Source organism: Falco biarmicus, chromosome 8, assembly GCF_023638135.1.
Source record: "Falco biarmicus isolate bFalBia1 chromosome 8, bFalBia1.pri, whole genome shotgun sequence".
In the NCBI taxonomy this organism is placed as follows: domain Eukaryota; kingdom Metazoa; phylum Chordata; class Aves; order Falconiformes; family Falconidae; genus Falco; species Falco biarmicus.
Genome location: NC_079295.1, coordinates 9203834 through 9228818, shown reverse-complemented (window position 1 = coordinate 9228818; position 24985 = coordinate 9203834). Strand labels below are relative to the sequence as shown.

At 43.6% G+C, this 24985-nt stretch overlaps 1 protein-coding gene and 1 long non-coding RNA gene across 2 annotated transcripts in view; both read right to left on the bottom strand.

Moving 5' to 3' along the window:
• Positions 1-6296: 6296 nt before the first annotated feature.
• Positions 6297-17444, bottom strand: COPS8 (COP9 signalosome subunit 8). The gene is made up of 8 exons (XM_056349908.1): positions 17293-17444; positions 14286-14356; positions 12655-12703; positions 11924-12056; positions 10863-10970; positions 10323-10385; positions 9119-9160; positions 6297-7762 (listed from the first exon to the last, which is right to left on the bottom strand). Exons 1-8 carry the CDS (start codon positions 17368-17370, stop codon positions 7683-7685), a joined length of 624 nt encoding a protein of 207 aa, XP_056205883.1. The 5' UTR covers positions 17371-17444; the 3' UTR covers positions 6297-7682.
• A 3476-nt stretch (positions 17445-20920) lies between these two features.
• The window catches only part of LOC130154262 (uncharacterized), a 79816-nt gene continuing 75751 nt past the window's right edge, over positions 20921-24985 (bottom strand). The window contains exon 8 of the long non-coding RNA XR_008823663.1: positions 20921-21748. This is a non-coding gene — a long non-coding RNA (uncharacterized LOC130154262). The remainder of the gene's footprint in view (positions 21749-24985) is intronic.

Here is a 24985-nt window from a genome sequence, read left to right as displayed (position 1 = left end):
CAGAGTACTCCAGCCAACATTTCTCCCAAGCAGCACTGAAAAAATAAATCAAGAGTCTTCTCTTGTCAGTTATTTGTTGTTCTAGTCAGTCACCACCACTGCATTTCAGTTCTCCCTGCATCTCACCCCAGTCAGGGTTTTGGGTCTGTCTACATAAGGTATCTAAAGTCTACCACTGTTATTACATGTTCCAATCACTTACCTTTCTGATCTCGAGAAGGACACAATTGTAATGTCCCAGTAATAAAAATGCAGTACAGGACTTCCAGCTATGGAGATTTCATAGCAAGTCCAACCCCAAAACACACCCAGTATTTGTACACTGTCACACTTTATCCCATCCACACATACTGCTTTGTGTGGACCGTTACTCACAAGCAGGTGCTTTTCCACACATTAGGAGAGAAGTCAATCTCCAGTGTTTTCCACATTCCCAAAGTTTAGCACATACCAGCCTGGGAGGCCAAATATGTAAGCAGCTCCTTAGGATCCAAGTCAGCTAAGTCCCAAGAGCCCATCTCTGAAAGATTAAGCACTCTTGATGCATCAGATCAATGCTGAACCCATTTGCTTTTGTGATTTACCACAGAAACAACATTAAGCATTAGATACCTGGGAGCAGTTAGTAATTACGCAGTTGGTAAAAAAAAATAAATACCAAAGGTATCAGTTATTTCCAAATAGTAGGTCTTTTAAGGGCAAGGTAAGCTGAATACCGTTTACCTTCTACCAGCTGCACCATACTGACAGGCTGAATAATGCAACACACAAGTTGGAAGTAAAGTGTTGGAATTAAATACAGTTCCCTTTGCTTTATGATTAACTTCTACAGTGAGACTTCCACTGCGTATAGTACATATCCCACATGTCTACTCATAAACTCAGCCTAAAAGCAGATCTCAATTAGCATAGGAAAGCACAGCCTCTTCTTCCCATCCTGAGTCTGTAAAGATCAGGACTGGTCAGAGCTGATATGCTCTACCTCAGACAGGCTCAAGTCCACATAAAAAGGCAGAGCAATAAAACTGGTTTCATACCTCAAACCTAAGATTTTGAATGCCTACAAGAGTGTGCCCTACCCTGTGAACCAGAGGCCAAGTCCTGTTCCAAGTGAAGTCAGTGATCTACAAGTCTCATCACCTCAGATGGATTCTCATCACATACTTTTACACCAATCACAGCTTTGATGGGCTGTTACAATACAAAGTAAGATGCTAGTCATGATGCAGCACTTGGTTCTATCGCTTATCCTAGCATAACAGAAGGCTCACGTGGAAGAAACAAATTGGGCTGCTACTTGTGAAATCTTCTTTCCTTCTCAGTCTCGTACTTTTACTACATGAGAACCTGTTCAAAAGAAAGATATCCACATTTACTGCAATGCTTCAGAACTGATTGTAAGCATCCTAATTCTTAATGCTTAACATGTTCTCTGACTTTACTTACATTGAGTTGTGCCACCTGTGAGTGCCAGCCCTAGCATCCCACCTGAAGTTCTTTGTGAAAGCACAAAAGAGTCTAGCATTTAATAATCAATTCTAAGTTTAGGAAACCAGGAATGCACATTATATTGTGCTGCTCAACACAACTAGTTTAAAAAAGTTGCAAGCTTCCCAAGTTAAGTGGTATGATCTGAGAATGTAAAATATTTTTAAGTTTGCTTCCCATGGCAAACCAGCAACACATTTGTCTTTCACTTGTCACAGTCCATTGAGAGTCAATTGCAAAACCCTGTTTGACTGTGACACTAGACAGAGGCAAAGGTTTGCGGAGTTCTGGGTGGGTTTGAGTTGTTTGGTTTTTTTGTTTTAAATAAGTGTTCACAGCTAGCCAGGTGAAATTACAAAACCTCAACGCACTGAATTGCCAAAGGTGGCCAGTAACTCACACCATTTCCCAGTGCAGCAGCTCCAAAATCACAAGGCCCACCACCACCATTCAGTAGTATTTCTCAGATTTAAAACAGCTGCAGTCAAAGTACAGTAGACTATTAATTCAATATTTAGGTACTTCAAGGTATCTTGGTAGCATAACCATTTACTTTGTTTCCATTACTTCCAACAGAAAATTATTCTTAATTATAACAAATAAAACTAGGCTTTGATTTTAGCTTTTCTAAGTGGACTGCAGGAAGCTTGCCAATCATTTACTACATTACAAAAAAGTTCCAATAGATTACATATGAGAAGATAAGCATTTAAGTGCATTGGAACAGATTAGTGATGTCAGCTGTGACCTGAAGAGGAAAGCTTCACTGTGGACTTCCACAGTGACTTACAAGCCCTAGTCTTCACAAGGCTAAGCCTATTCAGAGTATAATCTTATTAATGCTTTCTTTTTATTCTTATATTTTAGTGACTCTTGGACTTCATCAACACATTAATAAGTACTTTCAGACACCTTACAAAGGCTTCAGGATTGCTCCTCTCAATTAAGGAAGCCAGGCTCTGGGCAGCTGATGCTTCGAAATGCTTGTGGCTCTGGAACTTGAAGGGCCAAGCCAGCCCGCCCAGATAGTGCTTCCTAGAAGTAAAAAACCACCAACACACTGGATGATGGCCCAGCCAGCTCCAGCAGGGTAGGAGAGGACACAAGCAGAACAAACCACCCACCCAAGATCTTTTTCCAGATTTCCCATGCTGTCTTACACAGGGTTTTATTACACATACACCAGGTTGCTGAAATGCAGACTTAATGACAGCACTATTAGCTCTCTCCTTGCCTAGGCAGAGCTCTATGACTAACTTGAATAACTGATCTGCAGCATTCATTTTGGAAGCCCCACAGGATATTTATGGTGAGAGGAAAGAAGCTAATGAGATGTACAAAGCACAGAGGTTTTTATCTCCTGCCTGCTACTACTGTAGTCAGTCACCTGAATAAACTCAAGCCACCAGAAGAATGATTACCAGACTGAGACTGAGCTGATGCCCTTTTCACCCTTAAAAGGAGCTTCTCAAATGCTGAGAAACTGGACTGGCCAGTTTCTCCACGTACTTCAGTAATGCAGAAAAACCTCCACCGGGTTTCAGAATGAATACAGATCACTAAAACAGGGAAGAAAGTTACCTAAGCATGGTATCTGCAGCAGGATTGATCAAAATGCATTATGGCAACGTCAGTTACTGTCCTCCTGCAATACCCAATAAAAGATGGTTTTCTACATGTGCATTCTGCTTTCATTTTCTTAACTGAGTTACTAACAGCTCTGGTCAGTTTCTGGAAAATCTGCTAGGCTTTGTTATTAAAGCCTATGGAAGGTTTCCATGAGGATCTTCAGCAGGGAAGGCATACTCTACCGTTTTGCTGCCATACCCAGTTACTCCTTTTTTAATCACCTTTGAGGTGGTGAAACAGCTTTCCCTACAGAGACTGGAACTGCAGGTAAATGAGCATCACTGACGAAGCTAATAAACCACAAAGAAACAACGTCCAACTACATGTGGGATGCAGATGAAAATGGAACACACAAAATTGAAATGGATTTTTTTTTTTCCAAATCCTTCATGAACCTCTGCTCCCAACTGAATTCTTAATGGTTTCTTAACCCAAAGTTCCTCCCACTCCAGCACCGTGGACGGAAAAGCATTTGGAAGAACTCCAAAACCCACACCAGCTGCTTCAACTAAAAAAGCAAATATGACCACAAAAATACTTCCCCTTTGTTGAGTTGAAAGCACAGAGTTAAAGCAGCCCAGGTAAGTATTCGAATGTTGAAAGATCTTGCTTTAGGAGCTAATTTACACAACCTGTTTAACCAAGACAGGGCTCTGGACAGGGAAACACAAAGCTATGCTAGGCTTGCCAGAGCAGTAAAGTGTAAACTGAAATCCTTTAGCACAGATCATGTCTAACAAATGGACTAACATTTCTGCTCAGCAGAATTTTTGTTATTGTCCCCTTTGAGACAGCAATATTTTAGCACAAGACAGGCTTAAGCCAAAAGAGAAAAACTTTTCTACAAATATGGCTGATTTTGGCTTTTTAATGCCATGTGTCACAAAGCTGTTTACACCTCTCCACAGTATCAAAGTACACTTAACTGAAGACTATAATATGAGTTAGAGCAAGCCTAAAAATTGCTACTGCACTGAAACTACTCACTGCCTGCAAGATAACTGAACTCTCCTAGCTTTTCTATCAAGCTCATCTTGCATCTTTGCTTACTAAGTTAACTACACCTCTACGAACACCTCTACCTACATTTCAGAGACTGATTAAGTCTTCTTCATCTAACTAAACTATGCTTTACGATAACATCTGCCTTTCTACCTAGTGACCCTCTGCTGGTATGGAAAAGCTACATTTGTCTGTAACCATTAAATGCAATTGGGAATTCCATTACTGACCTACTGTAACTGATCCAGTATTTTTAAAACAAAGCACATCATTTCATAGCACTTTTGAGATGGCCCTCATCCCCATTTTGAGAATCCATGGCACAATGCAGTTCCGTAACCAAATCAATCCTGACAACCTATCAAACAACCTCCACAAAGAACTACAACAAACTTGCCACTAGGTATGTTTCCTATTTATAGGTGCTGTGAACCAGCTGCTGCCAGATCAAATCATTCACTGATTTTAAGAACATGTTGGAAAACTAAAATTTGTCTTTGTTAGTTTAATACATGCCAAGCAAGTCCATTAAAGGTCTCTTGACAGTCAACAAAAACATCCCTCAACCGTTTGTATTAAGCTGTATCTGGCAGTAGATTAAGACCTATTTAAAGCACCTTGTCCCATTTGTCTTTCCCAGACACAAAGCACAGCATTCCATTTGGCTGTAATATCCCTACTTCTCCAACACTTAATACTTCTAGCTACTTTACAAAGTCTTAAACTCAGCCTGCTCTTCACCTGCCCATTTAAAAAATGCCCATTAAAAAACCCAAGAATAATATCTACATAGAGGAATCAGGCAGCGTTTTCCTTAGTAGAAAGGAGAAATACTATAAATACATCAAAGATTATTTGAGGAAGTGTGGTTTGGTTTTGTAGGCAGCTTCAAATCTACTGATTTTTTTCTACAAAAAAATCAACAAATACGGATTAAGTGATCTACTTCATATACAACAGATTTTTACAAAACTACACAAACTAGTAGACTAGAAGGAAAAGGACTGGCTAAGGGTAAGTAGTTGTTAGTCTGTTTTCTGAGTGGAGGAAGCTACCATAAATTACTGTAATACCTGTTATGTTCAACATTGATAAAGTTCTTCAGGTTAGCAAAGCAACAAAGCCAAGATTATAAAGTTATTCAAGAAGTCAAAAGCAAGTCTGGTGACAAAGACTGGAAGTGTCGTACAATGCTGAAATTTCACCTAATGTTCACTGCCCATTTGTTTTCCATGCATGCACTGCACTAACCAGAGAGAAAAACCCTGAATAAGAACGTTCAACAATGCACACCAACCCAGTTACCACTGCTGACGAAAGATACTCAAGTCACTGTCATTACAACACCGAGAACACAGGCACTCAAGAGATGTTAGAACAGTGCCAATCATGGAAAGGATCAGAAACAAACAGAAAATATTCTGCTGCTGTTATGAGCCATGCTATAGCTACTACATGACTAGTAAGAGTGGCAACAAGCAGCCCATCTGAAAAAGGGTATTTGTGAACCAGAAACCATGATAAAGGGCAATGAGGATGAAAGATCTGAGATCGTTTGGATTCCAAACGAGTACAAACAAAGAAATGTGGCTAGGAGCATGGTACTCAAGACAAGTTACGAGTTAATGCCATACCCAAAGCTAAAAGCCAGCTTAAATTTTACAGCAGACCAGAGAACTCAAAATTATGAGCTTGTTAGAACTGAGCAGAGAGGAGTCAAACTTACTATATTTGATATAGAGTCGATACCAGATTTGAGACAGCCTCAACTACCAGTGTCCACGTTGCTCCTCTCCTACTACCATTTATTAAGTACAAGTGGTTAGTAATCCTTTAATCACGTCTAATTTTCATGGCTGCAAGCAGGGTTGTCTTTGTGTGCTACAAACAACTGCAAAGCTGCACAACACATACACACAAGGGGAAATTTTCACTTAGCTCTTCAAGTACCTTACACCTTTGAATATTGGAAGACATCTGAAGGGTACCTTTTTTAAGATATAAAATGATACAAATACTGCACACAAAGCTGTTCAAAATACCTGTCTAAGCGTAATGTGTTGTACTAATCTTTAACTAGCCCTACCCAAATAAGCCCCATAAGAATTCATTAAAAAACCAGCCAAACGAGAACAACTGTAGCCCAAGGAAAATTAAGAAAAATCAAGTACACAAGGTCAGTGTAAACATGTTCTTTAATATCACTGAAGATAAATTTAGAAATCCAAGTCAGGTGGGTTTCAAATAAATAATCATTTTGAGTAAGTGTTTACATATAAAGGGAGCTCTCAAAGCAGCAGTGCACAGTTTATAATTCCTCCCTGCTAACACATCCCTCCAACAAGAGAATGTACAGTAGGTAGTGCACACTGGAACAAAAACAATCACAACACAGGGCACACTTGCCATCTTTGATGATACCACTGAATATGACGCTGAAAAGGAGGGAGAAGCAAATGAAGGCATGTACTGCCTTTTAAAGCACCTCTATTTTCCCATAGTCTTTTTACCAGCATAATAGAAATAAGAAGCCTGGGAATACAAGTCATCTTTCTGCTTCTAAAAATCCACTCTTAACTCAAAGATTCACACAGCAGTGCTCCGATATAGAAAATGTATATCTCAAACTGACATTGCAGGATAACATATCATCCCCATCTCAATTGGTCTCTACTCAGGGACACCTACTCTTACTTTTAAAATTCCTCTCCAATAACTGCAGGTGTAATCCAGAAAGCTTAAAGACAGGGAAGAGCTGTTGTTTCTTGTAGATCCTGGCACACTGTACTACAGAACCAAGACATGACAGGCCTCAAGAAGGTGTATGGTTACCCAGCAAATTATCTGGTGTCCTACATAGCTCAAATAAAACCTTCCAAAAGTAGAAATTTTTCCTCAAAGCGAAGATTTGCCTTTTTTAAATGCTCCAATTATTCTGTTATAAAAATATGCCCAATGTGAAATCTCTCCCATCAAAACAGAAGATTTAACAATCTAGGAAGACCAATGAGAAAACATTGTAAATATGCCACAAATATACTTGCAAAAGAGTTACTGTAAATTGTTTTCTTCTTTAAGTTACTATTTCATCAGAATATTTTCTCTATGCAGATAGGGGTGGGGCAGTCTTCCACGCTTTGTACTTCAGTTCAATAGGCAACTGATCTGTGATAAGCAAACCAGTACTCCCCATAGAAGCACACAACCTACTAGCCTAAATTTCTCAACACACCCAACCTGCTTCATTATTCACTTTTTCTTCTCCATTCCTAACATACCTGGAAAATGTTCTGTCTCTCTGCTATGAGTCAATAATAAAAAAAACCTTACTATATAATACTGCTGTGTACCTACTGAATAAATATTACAAGAGTTAAGGACTGTTTCAATTGCTAGCTTGGCTTTGGCAAAACATGAATTGGGCTAACATACACTGTATACTTCACACATTTGAGTCAGGGATGCTGCAATGTTTAACAGATACAAAATGAAGTAAATCTTAGATTTCTAAAACTGTCAGTACACAGGATTCCCAAGTTGTTCTGAATACAGGAGCAGGGTAATCAGTTTTCAAGGAAAGCCACATAGTCAGTCAATCTGGCCAACTGCTGTTCATTTGGAATTGGTGGAACCGGAGCAGGTTCTACAAAGATAAAACAAATGCATCATTAACGAAAACAAGAAAGTAAATCCATCTGCAATACCATCCATCACAACAGTAAGGAAAAAAATTAAATGCATCAGACTGTTAAACAGTCTTACGGGGGCTATATCTTTAACTGTGCCTCCTACCTACACAGCTTTAGCTGACATTACTTTTGTTATCTGCAACATTAAGTAGTCCAAAAGTCAGTAACAGCAGATATAGCTGTAAGAAGTTCCAGTTGTCAGCAGTCTCCAGAATTTTTTATGCATACGTTGGAGTCTGAATAACGAAGACTTCTTGACAAGAATGCTCCTGGAGCTCTTCAGTTGCTCCTTTCCTTACAAGTTGCCATACAGAAGATGCCAAATAAATCTACTGGGTCATCTGACAAAGCACAGCAAAGTGCTGCACGGGTTGCAGGAGAACACAGTGCACATGCAGACCCTTCTATAAATGCCAGCTAATCTGAGACTACATTTTAACAATAGGTTGGAAGACAAGTGACTGAAGCCAGGGAGGCAAGTTAGGATTTAAAAATCAGAAATAAAAATAGCAGGGAAATTTGCATTTACCCTTCCTGAAGGGGTTAACAGAGTAGCATTCACAATACAGTTAAAGTAGACATACTGCTTTGGGCTGCAAGTATGTGACAGACTGACAATCAAGAGAATGTTTTCAAAAAGCAAGACCCCAGCTCTTGAAATTGGCTTAGAATTAAACCTGTCAATTTAAGACACTTGAAAACTGTTAAGACACAGCAAGTCACCAATTCAGATCTGCGGTCACCATGTTGTGAATGACAGAGACAACAGCATTTTGAGAGTCAGCATGATACAACATACTACACCTCAATCTATAGTTGAGCTCCGAGTAAAACCAGAAGATTGCTTTCTTCTGCAGGGGAGACTTCAGAACTCCCACATCACACAAAAGCAATGAAACCTACTTAAGAGTTGCTTTGTGAAATAATTGCCTCTGGAGTCAGATGTTTTAGCCATAATCTTACTGTTTTACAGGTGCCATCTACCCCTTCTTGGAATCTGCTCCCTACTTCAGCTATAGGAGGGGGAATCTCAGGCACTCATTAAGATGTGAGGGAAAGAGAAGACAGAGTAAGAAACATGTTCACATGTGGGGTGCAGTTTTGGTTGGTTGGTTTTTTGGGGTTTTTTTGGTTTGTTTTTTTTTTTTTTTTTTTTTTTTGAGGTGGGGAGTAACAATATTCACTTCTCTAGGACCCAATTCCCATTTTGTGATGCTGGTAAAATTGTGTTTCTATTAATAACATTTAGACATATTTAATTAATCATATTTAGACATACGCAAGTAAGATTATATATAAACAGAAAGTACCTGATGAAGGAATAAATCTGTTAAAGGAAGCTTCCAGCACACCTGAAGAAAAACACATAGAATTTAGACCAATAGATCCATTTTAAACAGTTCTATACAGCAAGCCAAAACTGGATGAAAAGGTTAAACCTGTTCAATTATCATGTTTTACTTCATAGCTAAAAAGCACAATACCCAAGGTTTAGGCGGTTAGACATGCAGCTTCAAACAGATCACAGACTCCTGCCTCTTCCTTTTGCCTCAATAGTAGTTCTTGCACACACTTTTGGAAAAAACCCACATGTATCTAGTTTCCAGTACTCATAAGCACTGCATATTTTGCAACCAGTTAATAAAAAAAACCCAATCACATAAAAAGCTCAGGGCTCTGGTTGGTTATGTGCCCTCAGGGATAAATTTCAACACCTTGCCTGGCACATGTTTATTATGATGTTCTGGGCTCTGAACACCTAAAAATTCTGCCCATACAAACAGTGTATTTTCTTAGCCTATTAGATGCTGCCCTTTTGGATATGCCATAACTTGGCTCCCTCTTCTAGAGCTGCACTGTGCAGTTTAAGAGCAGTCATTTCATCCTGTCTTCACAGCTTAACATTTATTTTTGCCACAGCCAGCCACAGCTATACCTTCAGCAAAAAAAAGCCAAGTATTTCTGCAGGCTGAGCTCTGCAGGAACAGATATTCTGTTATCAACACCATGACAAAGAAAAGATCGAGTAGAATAAATTTCGGAAAGCAAAGGGAATTATACCAACAACTGGAGCTCCTCAAAACACAAAGATTCACTAGATTCCTGCCAAAAGACCTTCTACTTCTCCTGAAAAAATCCTCAAGTTCAAAATGGTATATTTTTTTAACTCATCTTTATTAGATTAAGACATGTCATTTGAGGTCACCCAACTTATGTTCCACTGAGTCAGAGCCAGCAGCAGAGGAGGAGAAGGAGAAATCATAGCATATCCTGTCTGCTTTTGTTTAAAAAACAGTTAATTTGAGGATGTAGTTTATCCAAACTACTTGTAACCCCAAACCAAACCCACTACTTTGTACTTCCTACATTTTCTAAATATTCTATGTTGATAAGTGCCATAAACCTCCACAAAAAATATCTAAAGTATTGTGCAAAACCTCTTAATTAAAAACTAACACCTAATTACTAGATAATGCTAAACTCTATGTCTAATGAAATAACAGCTCCACCTACCTGTTTTTTTAGGCATTACCATACGAGTTGAAAAGTCTGCTTGCCAGCCCTGCTCTAACACACCTGAAAAGGCATTTTTACATTTGTAAGAACAAATACCTTAATGACTGCTAGAATTGCAAAATAAAGATGCACGTTAAGACCAGTAGAAAAGTACCTCAGTTCACTGCCTGTACACCACAGCTCCAAGGCATGTATTTCATACAAAAATGCTTTTATTTAAACATGTAGTTCAACAAATATCATCATGAAAGTAATAGCACATGGGACTAGCTTAATCCACTACCTTCACTCTTCCCTCACCATTGAATTGCCTTAACATTTCCACACAGAGAAAGGGGAGGATAACCAATGGCAACTAGTGGCAATAAAAATGAACACTTATCCAGAACAAAAGACGACATTTGTCTCTATTCACTGCCCCATCACTTCTCTTTATAGCAGTTTCAGAATTTCTACACGTTTCTATTTACCATCACTTACAGCCCTCTGATCTCAATCATCTGTAGAAAAACTATTGAGTAAATAAATACAAAGTACCTTTCACAGCTTCTTCTACAGGAAGCCCAACAAAGGCTGCAAAATCATCTGCAACTATTGAGGTATATGCCTGAGAAACCAGTCCAAAGGCTCGTCTCCTAGTTGCATCTAAGAAGAGATGAACACTGTGAGCAGACAGTAGACTAATCTCCATAACTAGGAGATCTGAAAAAATTTAACACATTTGTAAAACCACTAGCACCCTTAAAGCTAGCACTTTAAAAGTTCCCTCTCCCTTCCCATAACCCACTGAAATACTACAGTCAGCAGCCAGAGACAACAGCTTGCTCTATGCCAGGACAAAACCCCCTCAGAGACCACATTTAACTTCCAAATGCAGTTTGCAGCATCTTGGGTACAACCACCAGTATGTAAACCAGTTAAGGAAACTGCTTCTGATGGCATTCTCCATTTGCAGTAAACTTGCATCAAACAATTCAGAATCAGAAAAAAAGAGAAAACAACTAAACTATTCATGTCTTTTTTTCCACATTACTTTGATAACAAGGCCTCTAAAAATCAGTTGTTTCTGAAGTTACAGAGGATTTGCTATTGCAAAGTAACTGGGAAGGCTTTTCAGCAGTCTGTACTGCCCTCTGGTAGCAAGACTTTGCATATTACTGTTACATAGTCTACAAAACATTTGTCTACAGCCACATTTAAAGAGAAATCTTTCCCTAAGTGTTGCAGAGTGCTGAAATGCCAAGCCAAGTCCCCTAGATTACTGGTTAAAACTGGGTAAACTAATGGTCCCTTTTGCTATTATAGAACAAAACGTATAGTGTACAAAATTCCACTATGAAAGAACATATACAATCACATACACAATCTTAATAAAAACAATTCAGTTTGTTTCTACAAGGTTTTGTAATGAGCTTTTTATTTACACCCAATACCTAAAATCCTTTAAGTAAAACCTACAAAAACTTGGCAACAATCTTCCTCAGCACTTTGATTTTTCATGACAGTCATTTGTCTAGTTGCCTATTTGTGTTTGAGCACAGAGAAATAATTTATGGTAACATGTAATTCCACGCTACCTACAGAAGTTCACTCTGTACCTCTAAGTGCTTCCATGATTGGTTGAATAGTCTCGGACCACTGATGTGCACTGATTGTTGTATAGATTCCTGGAAAGTCTCTCTGCCAGATCCTTTGTCCTACTGACCAAACTGCACCAAGTTCAGCATTTGCCTGTTGTGACAAAAAAATCCCCCACCAATTAATCCAGAACAGCATATACTCTATAGTGACCATACTGTATAAACCTACTTCTGTTCCCTTCCCTTTCCCATTGCAAAAGTAACACTACAACACCTGTAAAGATGAACAGGCAAGCACTGGCAAATCTTGTTCTAGCAGGTATCACTGCTGCAAGCTCCCTGGTCCATCCTCTACCAAAATTTTATCGCCCACGTAAGCAAAGCCTGCTCCCATCAGTTATAGCAATCCAGGCTCACATACCAACTAAACCAATCGTGTACGATAATCCACACTTAGGCTACTGACTGGAATTGCAAAGAGACAGGCACAACTTATTTTCTGCTTAAAGATACTTCCCTCTTCAGTAGAGGCTTTGTAAAGTAGAGATGCGGTTTGCACAGTGAAGCGAATTTTTAACTTGAAAGTCTTGCAATCTTGATGACAGGTCACATCTGCTGAGCATGTAGTTCACTGCACAGAACCAAACCCGAGGCTACTCACCCAACAGAGTCCTTGGCGGAAAAGTCATTATTTGTGAGCTTTATGAAACTTTTTTTTAGTATGAAACAGCATTTCATGAAGTACTTACAGATTTGATAGCAGGAGGGATTCTTTTCCAAAGATACCGCGCGTTATTCCTAAAAAAATTTAAGTTAAAAATACTTCTCAATAACCAAATGTTTGCTACAAGGACACCAAAAGATTTGTTCAGATGCTGTAATTAACACAGTCTCATCTCAGTGCTTTAAAAAGATTCATTCTTCATCTACTGAAGTAAAAAACCAAAGTTACTCTTAGAGTAGATAACACGACTGCCACAAAACAACAAATAATTCATTAACTGCCTCATTTAACCCAAGTTTAGAAAAGGTTTTTCATTTATCTACCCTAGGCAGCAATTCACAAGAGTTAGTTTTGCAGTTTTATCTTTGGAATAGCTGCCTCTGAGGAACACACATACAAACAGTAACTTTTCATAGCATCAATTGTCATTTAGATCAGTGGTCTCCAAATCTCAATCATGCACTTCCAGCAGAAAAACATTTTTGAGCATGCACCCCCCCGCCCCGTACATGTATTTATAAGTTACATACATGTACAACTGTATTAATATATTATGCACATTATAAAGCAAACAAATATAGAAATTAAAAAGAATTAAATAAACACCATTTAAAGATATTTTTATTTAACTTATTAACAGTAAAAGAATACTTTCTTCATGTGCCCACACCTCACTTTGCATACCGAAGATTTAAACTGTTTTGTGCATGTTCCTCCCAACCCAGCTTTGTCACATACATTCTGGAGATGTGGACATATTGAGATATTTACTCATTGATCTTCAGAGCATAGCAGTCAAACTGAAATGGTTACAAATTCCCCAAAAGGTTTAAAATGCAAAGTAGAGAAAAAGACTCACTGCTTTTCACTAAAGCACAATTTAAAACTTCACCATCATTTGAACCAAGGCTATCTGCATTAAACTTAATACTCGGTATCAGCATTCAGGGAACTTGCCCTGGAAGAATATACATCTACAATGCAATAACACACTCCGAACTTCAAATCCCCACACCAATGCTTACTTTGGCTTGATAATCCAAAAATGGCTGAATATTCTGCCTGAATAAATAATTGGCAATTACTACATAAAACCCTAAACACAGTGAATCAAGTTCACACAGGGACACTGTAATAACCCATCAGATTGCATTCAAAGGATTACAGTTTAATGCAGCTTTAGCTCATTCAGGCCAAGAGCACCCCTCATTTCTAACACATACAGTTCAGAGTTATCCTGCTGTAATGTAAGCACAAGGAGCATCTCGCAATCCTATTCAAAGCAAATGCAGCCTTGAAAAGCTACAAATCAAAACACTGACATGTTCAACACTTTCTAAAGAGCCAACTTCACTATTTAAGGAACTTTCTCCCTAAAGCAGATCTGTTTTCCTACAGCTCAAAAGAGTGGGCAACAGCAAACAGCAGAGAATAATTTTCCTGACAGAGCAAGGGGTGAAAGACTTAATTTCATTAATATTAAAAAAAAAAACAAAACAAAACAATAAACCACAAACCAAACCACAGTACTGCCTAGGATTGATAATGCCTATTTTGTCAGCCACGCAACCAATTACTAATATTCTGGCAACTGCAGCTCAAGCTGACAATGACAAATTCAGTATCTGAAGCTAAAGATTAAGACAAGCCACTTACATGTCATTATGCAACAGGTATAAAGCTAGAAGTTGGCCATAAACAAGGGGTGTTGCAATTCCTCCAGGGGCCTAAAAAACAAGTACAAATAATATGGTTACATATTTTAAGAGAAGTATCTCACAAAATACAGCTGGAAGCCAAGTTTAATGAAAACTGAACACTTCAAGACAATTTCCACACCCACAACCACCCATAATAAGTCTGGACAAATTGTCACAGTTGCTATGTTGTATCAATGCAGTTTATCTTACAATGAAGAGTTAACTTGCACATGCTAGAAGTTTTACTTAGAAAACTTAGTTTGTTCTTTTGAATGAATAAAGTAAGCTTGTATCTTTCATTACTCTAATGTTCTAGCTTATGCTCATGAAAGCAGTAACCATCTCACTTTACAGTTCCTCACAAACAGCTGTTTTTAGGCACTCATGATTTCATTTGACTTAAACTTCATTTCAATTCAGGATGCTCCACCAGAGCACAGCTTCTCCACTCACTTGAGCTGCCCTTCTTAAAAGTCGAAACTAAGCTTTGACACTTGACACACTTCAGACCTCACAAATCATACAAGTAGAAAAAATTGAGTTATAATAAAATTATAAAATTTTGAAAGTCTATAATCATTTAAAAGCTAAAAAGATTTCCAATAAGATTTTACTAATTTATCAAAGGATAGTGTAGCAAGCACTCACAGGAAGCCAGTTATGCAGCTATTTGATTTTATTACATGTGTGATTTATAGGCTCATCTAAGCCAAAAGCAGGTGATTAGCCATGTCATGGAGCAGATATCATTGTCCCCAGCCATTCTCACACTTCCCAGGGCTCATCACCTACATAAAAATACAACTGTTTCTGCAGCTGTTCCTTGGATTATGCCCAGTGAAACAAAGCAAATTAATTCACACCACCTGTTTTAACTGTGTAAGTTCACCTTTAGTGTCTCCACACTAAAGAGAAAACTCGTTAATTTCTCTGCCAGAAGACTAGCAGAACAGAAGGGAAAGTTAACTACCACCAAAACAACTAGACTTATAATCTAGTCTTACTGAAGGAAGCTCTGTGGCTCCACCTATCCTGCAACAAAAAGCACAGTTTATGTATCAACTCACGATCTAAAACATGAAGCCTGTCAGCATATATTATTGTGCCAATAAGAATCTTCATATGGATGCAGACATGCACAGCAAATAAGTTATCGGCCTTTATAAAGCATTTGGGAACAGTTTGCCAGGGGTGTATCTGTTACCATTTACTCTAAGACTCTGCTCGCACACACAGCAGAAACTTTGAGCAGAGCACAGTTGAAGTCCAGTGACCCATCGAGGTCCAACGCCACACGCTCTGCAGCAGGGAGGTGAGAAGGATATGTTACACTTCCTCGGGTGGCTGCAGAAAAAGTCCAAAGCCTGCTAAGCTCTACCCACACCATTCAGAACTCACCCTGACACAACTCTCCCACCACTCCAGAGGCCAAAAGGCCAGGCAAAGCCACTGCAAGATAGGTTCAAACCATTACCCAAATCAAGTATCAACCCATGTTTTGAAGCTTTTAACATGTGAAGGGGAGCAAAAAGGTAACTCCATTTACAGAAATACAATGTATAAGAACCAAAATTTCCTCACATCAAGCCATTCAGTGACTGTTAATACATGCTGTGGTCAGAGGACTAACACCATCTCATAACCCTACATATCCCTCTACCCACACTTATCTAATACATGCCTTAGCAGTAAGTGCTGTGCATATGCTCCTCCAAAGGGAGTACTGAACCATTCCCACCAGGAAGGGGTAGACACACTCAACTCTCGCACATGGTACAAGGGCACTCCTCTGCTTCTCTATGCTTATGTGCCCATTACTTGAGGAAGCACATAGCTCATTTTCAGCGCAACGATCTCCCTCCAGCTTCATTAACATTATTCTACAGAACTCAGGGCATAACAAGAAGCTACAGCACCATGCTGAGCATATGAGAGGCATGTGGGCTCAGCATAGAAACAGGGCAGAGAAACACCAGCTGATGCTTGATGATGCACACCCATATGTGTAGGGACCCCTTCCATTTAGGGATTGGATTTTTCACTGCAAAGCTGTGTGGTTTGTTAACACCAAAGTTCTGCTGTGCCAGTGATCACGTACAGGATCAACTGTCTCCCTTCAATTGCTAGGGCAGCAGGATCTAAAAGCCAGAATCATTAAAGAGCGCATGAAAGAGGAAAACTCCAGTTTTCCCTTCTTACAAATCACTACAGTAGGACGCATGAGCCCTAAATTTTCCCTTTAGAAAAGCCCTGGAAACGCTGCAAGATGAGAAAGGCTCTTTGGGTATCACTCGGGAAGAGCTTTTAGCATTAACATGGTGCCACTTGGATTTACCCCAGGGTGCAGTCTGGCACACTAACGTTGCACGCAGTCTGACTTAAAAACTCATCAAGTGATAAAATTCAAAACAGCGCAGAGGAAGCCTCTGGTGTGAGCTCCCATAATAAACGTACCATCAATCTAATAGCAATTCTCCAAGCCTGGGTCAGTGCTCCACTTACCTGTTCAACATCTTCTTTTTCTTAACAACGTGAGATACACAGAGACCCATGAACTTCTCTCTCACACGCACCCTCCAAAAATACCCTCATAATTGTACTAAGACGCACTCGTTTTGTCTGCAACTTGCAAGTTTCTAAAAAGCTTTCTGGCGGGCTTTCACACAAGCAGCCAGTTCAAACACTGAACCCTTATCAACCTCACAAAGGCAGAATCATGAATACCTGTCCCTGCAGGATCAGGTTGGCCTCTCAAAACAGCGCTTTCAGACAAAAGTCCGCATTTACCGCGACCAGAATTACTGCTAACCCTGACCCACGACGCCAGAAACCCTCGGGCCCGCAGCCACCAGCGCGGCGGAGCGGCACCGAGCCCCGAAGCTCCGCCGGGGCACTCGGGGCCTCAGCCAGGCCCCGGCGCCCCCGGGCCCCTCCCGGTGCTGCGTCCCCCCGCACCACAGTACCTCAAGCTCCTGGGTCTCGCACTGCTCCAGGAGCTTCTTGAAGCTGAAGGAGTTCTCTGCCATCACCGCCACGGGCATCTTCCCCTCACGGCACCCCACCGCCAGCCAGAACCGCCTCCCCTTAGGAGGCGGCCGCGCCTTGACATCACTTCCGTCGCAAGCGTGACGCACTTCCGCCCGCAGCATAGAACACGCTAAGCCGATCTAGCACCACCTTTTTGATGCTCTGGAGGACTGCGGGGCCGGGTTCCAGGGCGGGCGGGCGGGCGGAGGGCGTGGCCAAGACCGCGGCGCGCCGGGCCGGCGGTGGGGGCGTGGCTGGGCAGCACGTGCGGCACCCGCATCTTTTAGGGAACAGGTCGGTTATGCCGCTTTTCCGCATTATTTCTGCGTGCTTGTGTGTAATAAAATTTCTGCGTGCTTGTGCTGTGTGACGCGTAAGGGACATACCCTGCATGGAATCACAGACTGATGGAACAGTTTGGGCTGGAAGGGGCCTTGAAGATGACCTAGTTCCACCCCGTCGCCACGGGCAGGGCCACCTTCCACCAGCCCAGGTTGCTCCAAGCCCCATCCAGCCTGGCCTTGAACACTGCCAGGGATGGGGCAGCCACAGCTGCTCTGGACAACTTGTTCCAGTGCCTTCACAGGAAAGTATTCCTCCCTAATACCTAATCCAAATCCACCTTCTCTCAGTTTAAAGCCATTGCCCCTTGCCCTATCCCCACACGTCCTTGTAAAAAGCCCCCTCCAGCTTCCTCGCCGCCCCTTCAGGCCCTGGCAGGCTGCCGTAAGGTCTCCCCAGAGCCGTCTCATCCCCAGGCTGAGCAACCCCAGCTCCCAGCCTGCCCTCACAGGAGAGCGGCTCCAGCCCTCTGATGGTCGTCGTGGCCTCCTCTGGACCCGCTCCATCAGGTCCATGGACCTTCTTATGCTGGGGGCCCCAGGACTGAACGCAGCGCTGCTGAGGGGGTCTCACCAGAGCGGAGCAGAGGGGCAGAATCCCCTCCCTCCACCTGCCACCCAAGCTTCTTATACAACTAATTTGCTTTCCACCACTACCCCCCACAGCCCCATATCCCTTGAACAAAGCCTGACCCCAGCACTGCCCCGTCACCTTCCATCCCCAGCACTGCCCCAAACACCATCCCCAAAACCATTTATTCTTCACATTCGGCCAGGGACCCCTCCAGCCCTTTACAAGAGAGTTTCCCCAAACTCTGCTCAAGAGCTGCACCACCCCGATGCAAAATTAGGGTGCCCTATGCCAGCCTGACCCCACTGGAGGTGTTCCCCACAACACCCATGCTTTCGGGTTGAAAAAAGAAAAGCATATGGATGCTTAGCCTCTTGATGCTGTGGCATAAAGGAAGGCTGGCATAAAGCCTGACCCCTTTGCTGGGGAGGCTTTGTGCTCCAGGAGAGGTCTTGGCTATCGAAAAACAAAAATAATGTGTGTTTGTGTTCTCTTTGGGATTTTCCCGGGGAAGAGCACGTTGGCAGAGGGCTCCAGGTGATGGCACTGCTGCTCCGCCGGCTCAGGCATCGCTTTTCCCAGCCACTGACCTCGCATCCCGCTCCCGTCCCCACCAGCCGCATCAATCCCGACGGCTCTTCGTTGCCCCCAGCTCCACGCTGGTGTCACTTTGACGTTCGGACATCTGAGAGGAACATTGGCCTCACCTTTTGCTCCCATTCCCAATTATCTCGTGCTTTTCGGGAGGCAAGGAAGGGAGCAAAGCGGGTGGCAGCTTGCGATGGTGCCAGTGGGAGACCTTCCCTTAGCACTGGCGGGGCTGGCGTCAGAGCATCCTGGATTGCCACCATGGAGCACGTTGATTCGGGACAGCTTCACCGTGGTGGGATGTCATGGGGTGGCAATCCTCCATCCCGATGTGATCCTCCTTCCCGGTGCCAGGTGGGAAGGCACAAGCGGGTCGCTGGCACTGCTGGCCATGGGCAGAGCCGATGCCTCTGTGTGTGCTCCTGCTCTCTGCAGGGACGCAATTTCATTTTTTGGGGAAAAAAAACCCAGTAAAAATGGAGCAGATGAGAGCTTTCCGCGAGAGGGCACTAGCTGCAAGAGAAACAACCTTAAAAGGCCAAGGCAACCGGAGCGGGGCTGTGGCCACCTCCAAACATCCCACTATCCCTTTTGTGCAAGAAACTCTTCCCATTTTGGGGCGGTCAGGCTCTTTTTTATATTTCTTTTTGCAGGATTTCATTAAACTTTGGGGACAACAAAGGAAGTGTTGCTTTCCAGTTTGGTTAGCTGAGCCTCCCAAAGCCACCAGGACGTCTCTGGAAGCAATGCCTCGGTGTGGGGGCAGCCGGAAAAGTTGTTTCCTCTCTCTTTTTTTATTCTTCCCTCCATCCCTCTCCGCTCGCCTTTCTGCAATGCCCCAGAGGCCATCTCCCTGCAAGCCCCAGGTGCTGTGCTCACCATGCTCCGCGCCTGCCCTGGCTCAGCCAGAGCAATGCACCGAGCTGAGCTGCACACTTCAGCTGCTGAGAGGCATGTACTTCCCTGTGGGGTTTCCTACTGAAAAATCCCTCTGCTGGGGGAAACTTCCTCTGTGTCACCAATTTCAGTGCTCCGTGTTGGCTTATTGGTATATTGTTTCCTCCATGTGCATCAGCTGCAAACCCTGCTATTGCAAGAGCTGGGGATGCTGCCAGAGCAGCTCGGCGGGGTCTTCAGGACCCTTCCTTGCCCCATAAGCAAAAAGGAAACCTGGCATCACGGCTGGGAGGTCAACCCTTTGAGCAAGGTGCTGTAACAGCCTCTCTTGCCTTCCTGTCTTGAGCAAGAGCAATTTCCACACCACCACCAACAGGGTTTCACTCAGTCCTGGGGCAGAGGCTGGTTGCAAAGGGCTTTAACCAGTGTCTTGTGGGCCAGGAGATGCCATCTGCCAGGGATGTTCAAAGAGCCCAAATATTTACTTTGAGAGGGGCTGGGGCTGGTTAATAAGGAAGCCCAGCCCTGGGTCCCCAGGCAGCAGAAAGCGAGGCAGCACAGCTGTACCTGGAGAGCTGTCACCAGCGGGTTGGTTTCGGCATGAGGATCTAATTTCATAGAGACAAATTTCACTGTGGAGATTTCTGTTCTGGTCATGGGCCAAGAAGTCTGAGTATATTTTAATTCTGACAGATTAAAATAGTAAACAGCCAACTTACAACAAAGCCAGCCCTTTGCAAACAAGGAAACTCCTGGGTACATGGGCAAACTGTAGCTGCTTGTTCCCGCAGAGACCAGCTCCCGTCCCATCCCAAAGATGGCACAGAGTGGCTCCATCCATCCCTGTGGTCACCCTTGTGTGGATTTGCAAAGCCCAGAGCATGGCAGGACCAGAAAGCATACATTAAAACACTAGACCAGCACCCTGACATCATTGCATCACCCCCTGCTGAACAGTTTTCCTCCAGATAGGAGCAACAGCCCTCTGCAAGCAGAATTTGTCAAATCACATGGCTCAGGCTGATGTCTCATTGCCCTGTCGGCACTGTTCTTACCCCGTGGCTTCTGTTGAAGTCAAACGTTTCTTGAAAAAATGATTAATTCAGCCCAAACCTGCCCTTTTGCATGCATGTGCTGCATCCTCCCTCTCTCTTTTCCCCCTTTTTCAAAGCTTTTTTAGGCTGGGATAACATTTTCAGGGAGGAAAGAAAGGGGAAAAACAGAGAGAGAGGAATACTCTTCTTTTTGCATGCTTTACACTTTTTGCATCACCAAAATAAAATACAGCAGATCTGTCATATTTCCAGGATTATTACAAATCTGGGAGGTTTGGGTGCTGTTCCTGGGGTTGTGCTGGGCTGGTGCAGGATGAGCTTGGTCCCTGTGTGGTGGCATCATCCAGCACCTCCAGACAGTGACTGAGACTGCCTGAGATGGCATCCCAGGAAATCATGGGGTCATTTATTTTATTAAGGAACTTCTCTTCAGCTCAGGCACCAAAAGAAGAGGCCAGACTCAGAAAACAGCTGAGCATGTTGGAAAATCTGTCCCACTGGCAAAGCCAACCACATTAAATTAACAGGAAAACGCCTTGACTTGAAAGGATCCTGATTATTCTTTAGCCCACTGGCTTGAAAAACACTTCAAGACATGGCTGCCAGCTGTTGCAGAATGTAAAGTAAATTTAATATGATTTTTATTCAGCTCCTGGTGACAGTGGCATGAAAATCTCAGCAACTCATTTGTGCCTTCCATGAATTTTAATGCAGTGATGGAAATGGATTCCAGTTCTGCCATCCTGGACAGTCCCAAGGAGCCATCGGTTGTTTTCATAGTAGTTTTCAAAGCAATACCAAGGCATTTCCAAGAAAAATTAGCAAAGCTGTTGTGGCAGGGCTTTATTTTCCCAGTTGTTTCCATGCGCTGCCTGTGATCTGGAGGTACCCTCTGGAAAGATGATTGCAAGAAGTTTCCCTTTGTCATCTGCTTCAAAAGCTTTTCAGGGGAACAAAAGAATCATGTTGGGGAAAATAAGATGTTAAGTGGTGATACGGAACAACAGGAAAGTTAATTTAATGTGAAAGTTAAAGAAAACGGTGCTACAGGGTCAAGTTGAAGCTCTCCACACCCTTCCCGATCCCCTCAGTGCCCTGATTTATATTAGCTGTGCCTGATATGAGCAAAGGCCATTTCTAAATACATTATTTCCTTCCATGACATCAAAGCTCGTTTTACACCAGCCATCAAAGGGGGCAAATGCCTCGTTTTCAGGAGCTGTGCCCAGCGGAGAGGAAACGTGAGCAGATGATGGGAAATTATCATTTCTTTATCCCAAACAATTTTTTTCTTTTAATCATTTCACTTTGTTAGGGGCGTTGGTTTAAACTCCAATAAACAAGAAGCTCTCTGGGATATTGCTTTTTATTTCGTCTTCCTCATCCTTGTTTTATCAACTCAGACCTGAGGTCTTGGTTATACAGGATTTTACTACAGCACGGTGGTATAATCAAAGGAAAAATCCTGAAATCAGGGAGGCTGGGGAGCTTGGAGGATGCGTAGGAGACCACAGGAGCCATGGCAAAGTGACCGCTGTGGTATGAGGTGCTGAGGGTTGTTCACCCAGCTGTCCTCACCCATCGGGCTGTGTGTCCTTCTGCTGCTGCTCCAGAGGAAATCCCCAACCCCCCCAGTGCTGAGATTTGGGGGTTGGCTGAGCCCCTTCCTGCCCACCCCGAACACCTCTACCCACCTCCCTGGGAGCAAGCAAGAGCGATGGCTTCTGCCAGCAGCTCTGAAGGCAAAGATTGCCCTTTCTTAACTGGCCAAGGGGAAAAAGAGACCCTGTGCGTATTTAACCTAAACTTTGTTTTTATGGCTTTCTAGGCATGTCTGTGCATTTTCCTGTTTTTGCTTTGTTCTACAGGATCCTCAGCCAAGTTTCTGTCCCCTCCCTGGCTCCTGGGCCAGCAGTTCTTGGTCTCTGCAAATTTTAATCCTCTAGAGCAAAGACCTTTGGTACCTTTGAGCAACGTAACAGCTCTTCTCCTCACTGTGTCTTCCACCACACTGCTCCCTTGCTTGAAAATCCCTGAAATCCCCCAAATTTAGGGCAACAAAGGCAGGGGATCCCTGGTCTAGTGTAGGGTGTTTGGGGGATTCGAGCATCCATCGTGGGACATTTCGGAGGATGGAGTGGGAGGATCCCAGGTCAAGCACAGGGTGGGTGGGGGATAGAATTGAGGGTCCTAGGTCTAATATGGAGCATTTGGAGGATGGAGCAGGGGGGTCTCTGGTCCAACACAGGGTGTTGGAGGGTATGAAATGCGGGGGAAGTGATCCCTGGTGCAGTAGGAAGCATTTGGGGAACAAAATAGGGGGTCCCTGGTCCAGCTGGGACATTTGAGGGATGAAGCATCCCTGTGCAGGAGCCCTCAGCAGGCTGCAGCCCCTCTTCAACCGATGCCCCTGTCAGCACGATGGGATGCACAAGGTATCACAGGGGGGCTACATGCACTGTGAGCCTGGGGGTTTCCTCAGGCACCCTGTCCTCCATCCTCCTTCGGCCTCCCAGCTTGTGCTGGGGCTGGCTGGGGACACACCTCTGCCCCAATCTGCTCCATGGCATCGGCTGCCTGCGAGGTGCCAGGCAGGGAGGTGCTCCTGCAGAAACCTCCCTGCCCGGCTCAGCATCCCCCATCTTAACAGGAACATGATGCATGGCTGTGTCTCCCGGGGCACGCTTTTAAATCTGTTAATCTCCCGTAATCGCACGCGTGTTAAAAAACACCTGTTCCCCCTGCAAAGCCACCGGGATACTGGGTGAGTGTTTGGGTGACTGTAATAAAAGATGCAATTAGAAAGGCAGGCTTTGATCTCCAGGAGGTAAGGAGTTCAGGCAGCTGTGCCGAAACCTCTCCTGCAGTCACTCTTCTACTTTGGTAACATCCTAACAAAGAAGATCTTGTGTCCGTGACGCCTCATTACAGTCCTTCTTCCCAGTGCGCGGCCACCTGTCCTTCCCCACCGCCCAAGCGCGCTGCCTTCGGGGTCCCTTCCCCACCGCTGCTAGTGGAGGGGCGCGAATCGGATTTCACGGCCCCGACGCTTGCTGAGAGCTGCCGGGCTTTGCTCTCGATTACTCAAAGCCCGTGTTGCAATGGCCTCTTTGTTCCCGCAGCCTCGCCTGCCAACAGCTGGGTTCTCCATCCAGCTGTGCTGGGATGCAGGCGAGGGAGCGGGGAGGCAGCCGGGATGTGGGTCGCCACACAGGACCCCCTATACGCATCTCTGGGGACCCTGAGGGAGGGGTGCTTCCCATTTTGCTTGGGCAGAAGAGCCCCTCTCCATTTGATCTGCATCCTGCACAAGGATCCTGTCAGCAAAAGTGGTGACCTAGAAGAAATTGAGTATTAAAGCTTCTGATGAGAGATGCTTTTGTGAGACTGAAAGAGGAAATGCTTGTTTGCTCTTTGATTTCCAAGGATCAGCTGAAACCTGTGTCCTATGAGCAGGACCAAAAAGCCAGAAAATGGTACCTTGACTTCCAGGGGCTGTAGAAATGATTAGATCAAAGCCTGGGTGTCTCTGGGTATGGAAGGAGCAAGAGTGAGATGCTGACACCTTGTTGCAACCAGCAGTTTGCTGTCCATTTTCAATACTAGCTTTTCCCTCTAAGCCTTTCCAAGGTTATATAGTTATATCACAGCCCCCTGGGCTCTTAGCTCCCCCAAGCACCCCAGGCTTTCATCACAGGGTCCTGAGGCAAACCCTGCCTTGCAGCTGGGCTACCATGGGGACAGTGCATCATGCCAAAGACTTCTTGTTCCCCTATTAACTATACCAACTTTGCATCCAGGAATGCACTGGCCTGGGCTGCAAGCAGTTGCTCTTTCAAAACCTGTGGCAAGAAAGCAGAGCAGAAATTAAAGTCATATTTAGCACGTTTAGCAGTAGAGTTGGGGTACTGGTGGCCAACTTCTGTTTTGCAAGCTGAGAGCCAGAGAGGGATATGGCGGGACAAGACGTTTGATTTTTCATCCAAAGAGACTTTCTCTGGCTTTATGTCAGCATCAGTAAAGCAGAATTTCACTTTGGGGGAAGGTTGTGGCTTCCCATGGTGGCTTTCAGCCTGAGCCAACCCCTTTGGTGGCCACTGTGTTCCCTGAGGAACCAGGGAATGGCAGCCCAAAGCCAAGCCCAGGCCACCAGACTGCCCTGTGCCTGTCCTGGAAA

Bases quoted from the DNA above. Each gene is read 5' to 3' on its own strand.
- COPS8 (XM_056349908.1), bottom strand. From the start codon at position 17,370: ATGCCCGTGGCGGTGATGGCAGAGAACTCCTTCAGCTTCAAGAAGCTC. The intron at 12,704-14,285 runs GTAAGTGGCTTG...AAATTTTTTTAG, and splicing joins TACCTGTTGCATAATGACAT to GAATAACGCGCGGTATCTTT. The intron at 12,057-12,654 runs GTAAGTACTTCA...TTGTCACAACAG, and splicing joins TCCCTCCTGCTATCAAATCT to GCAAATGCTGAACTTGGTGC.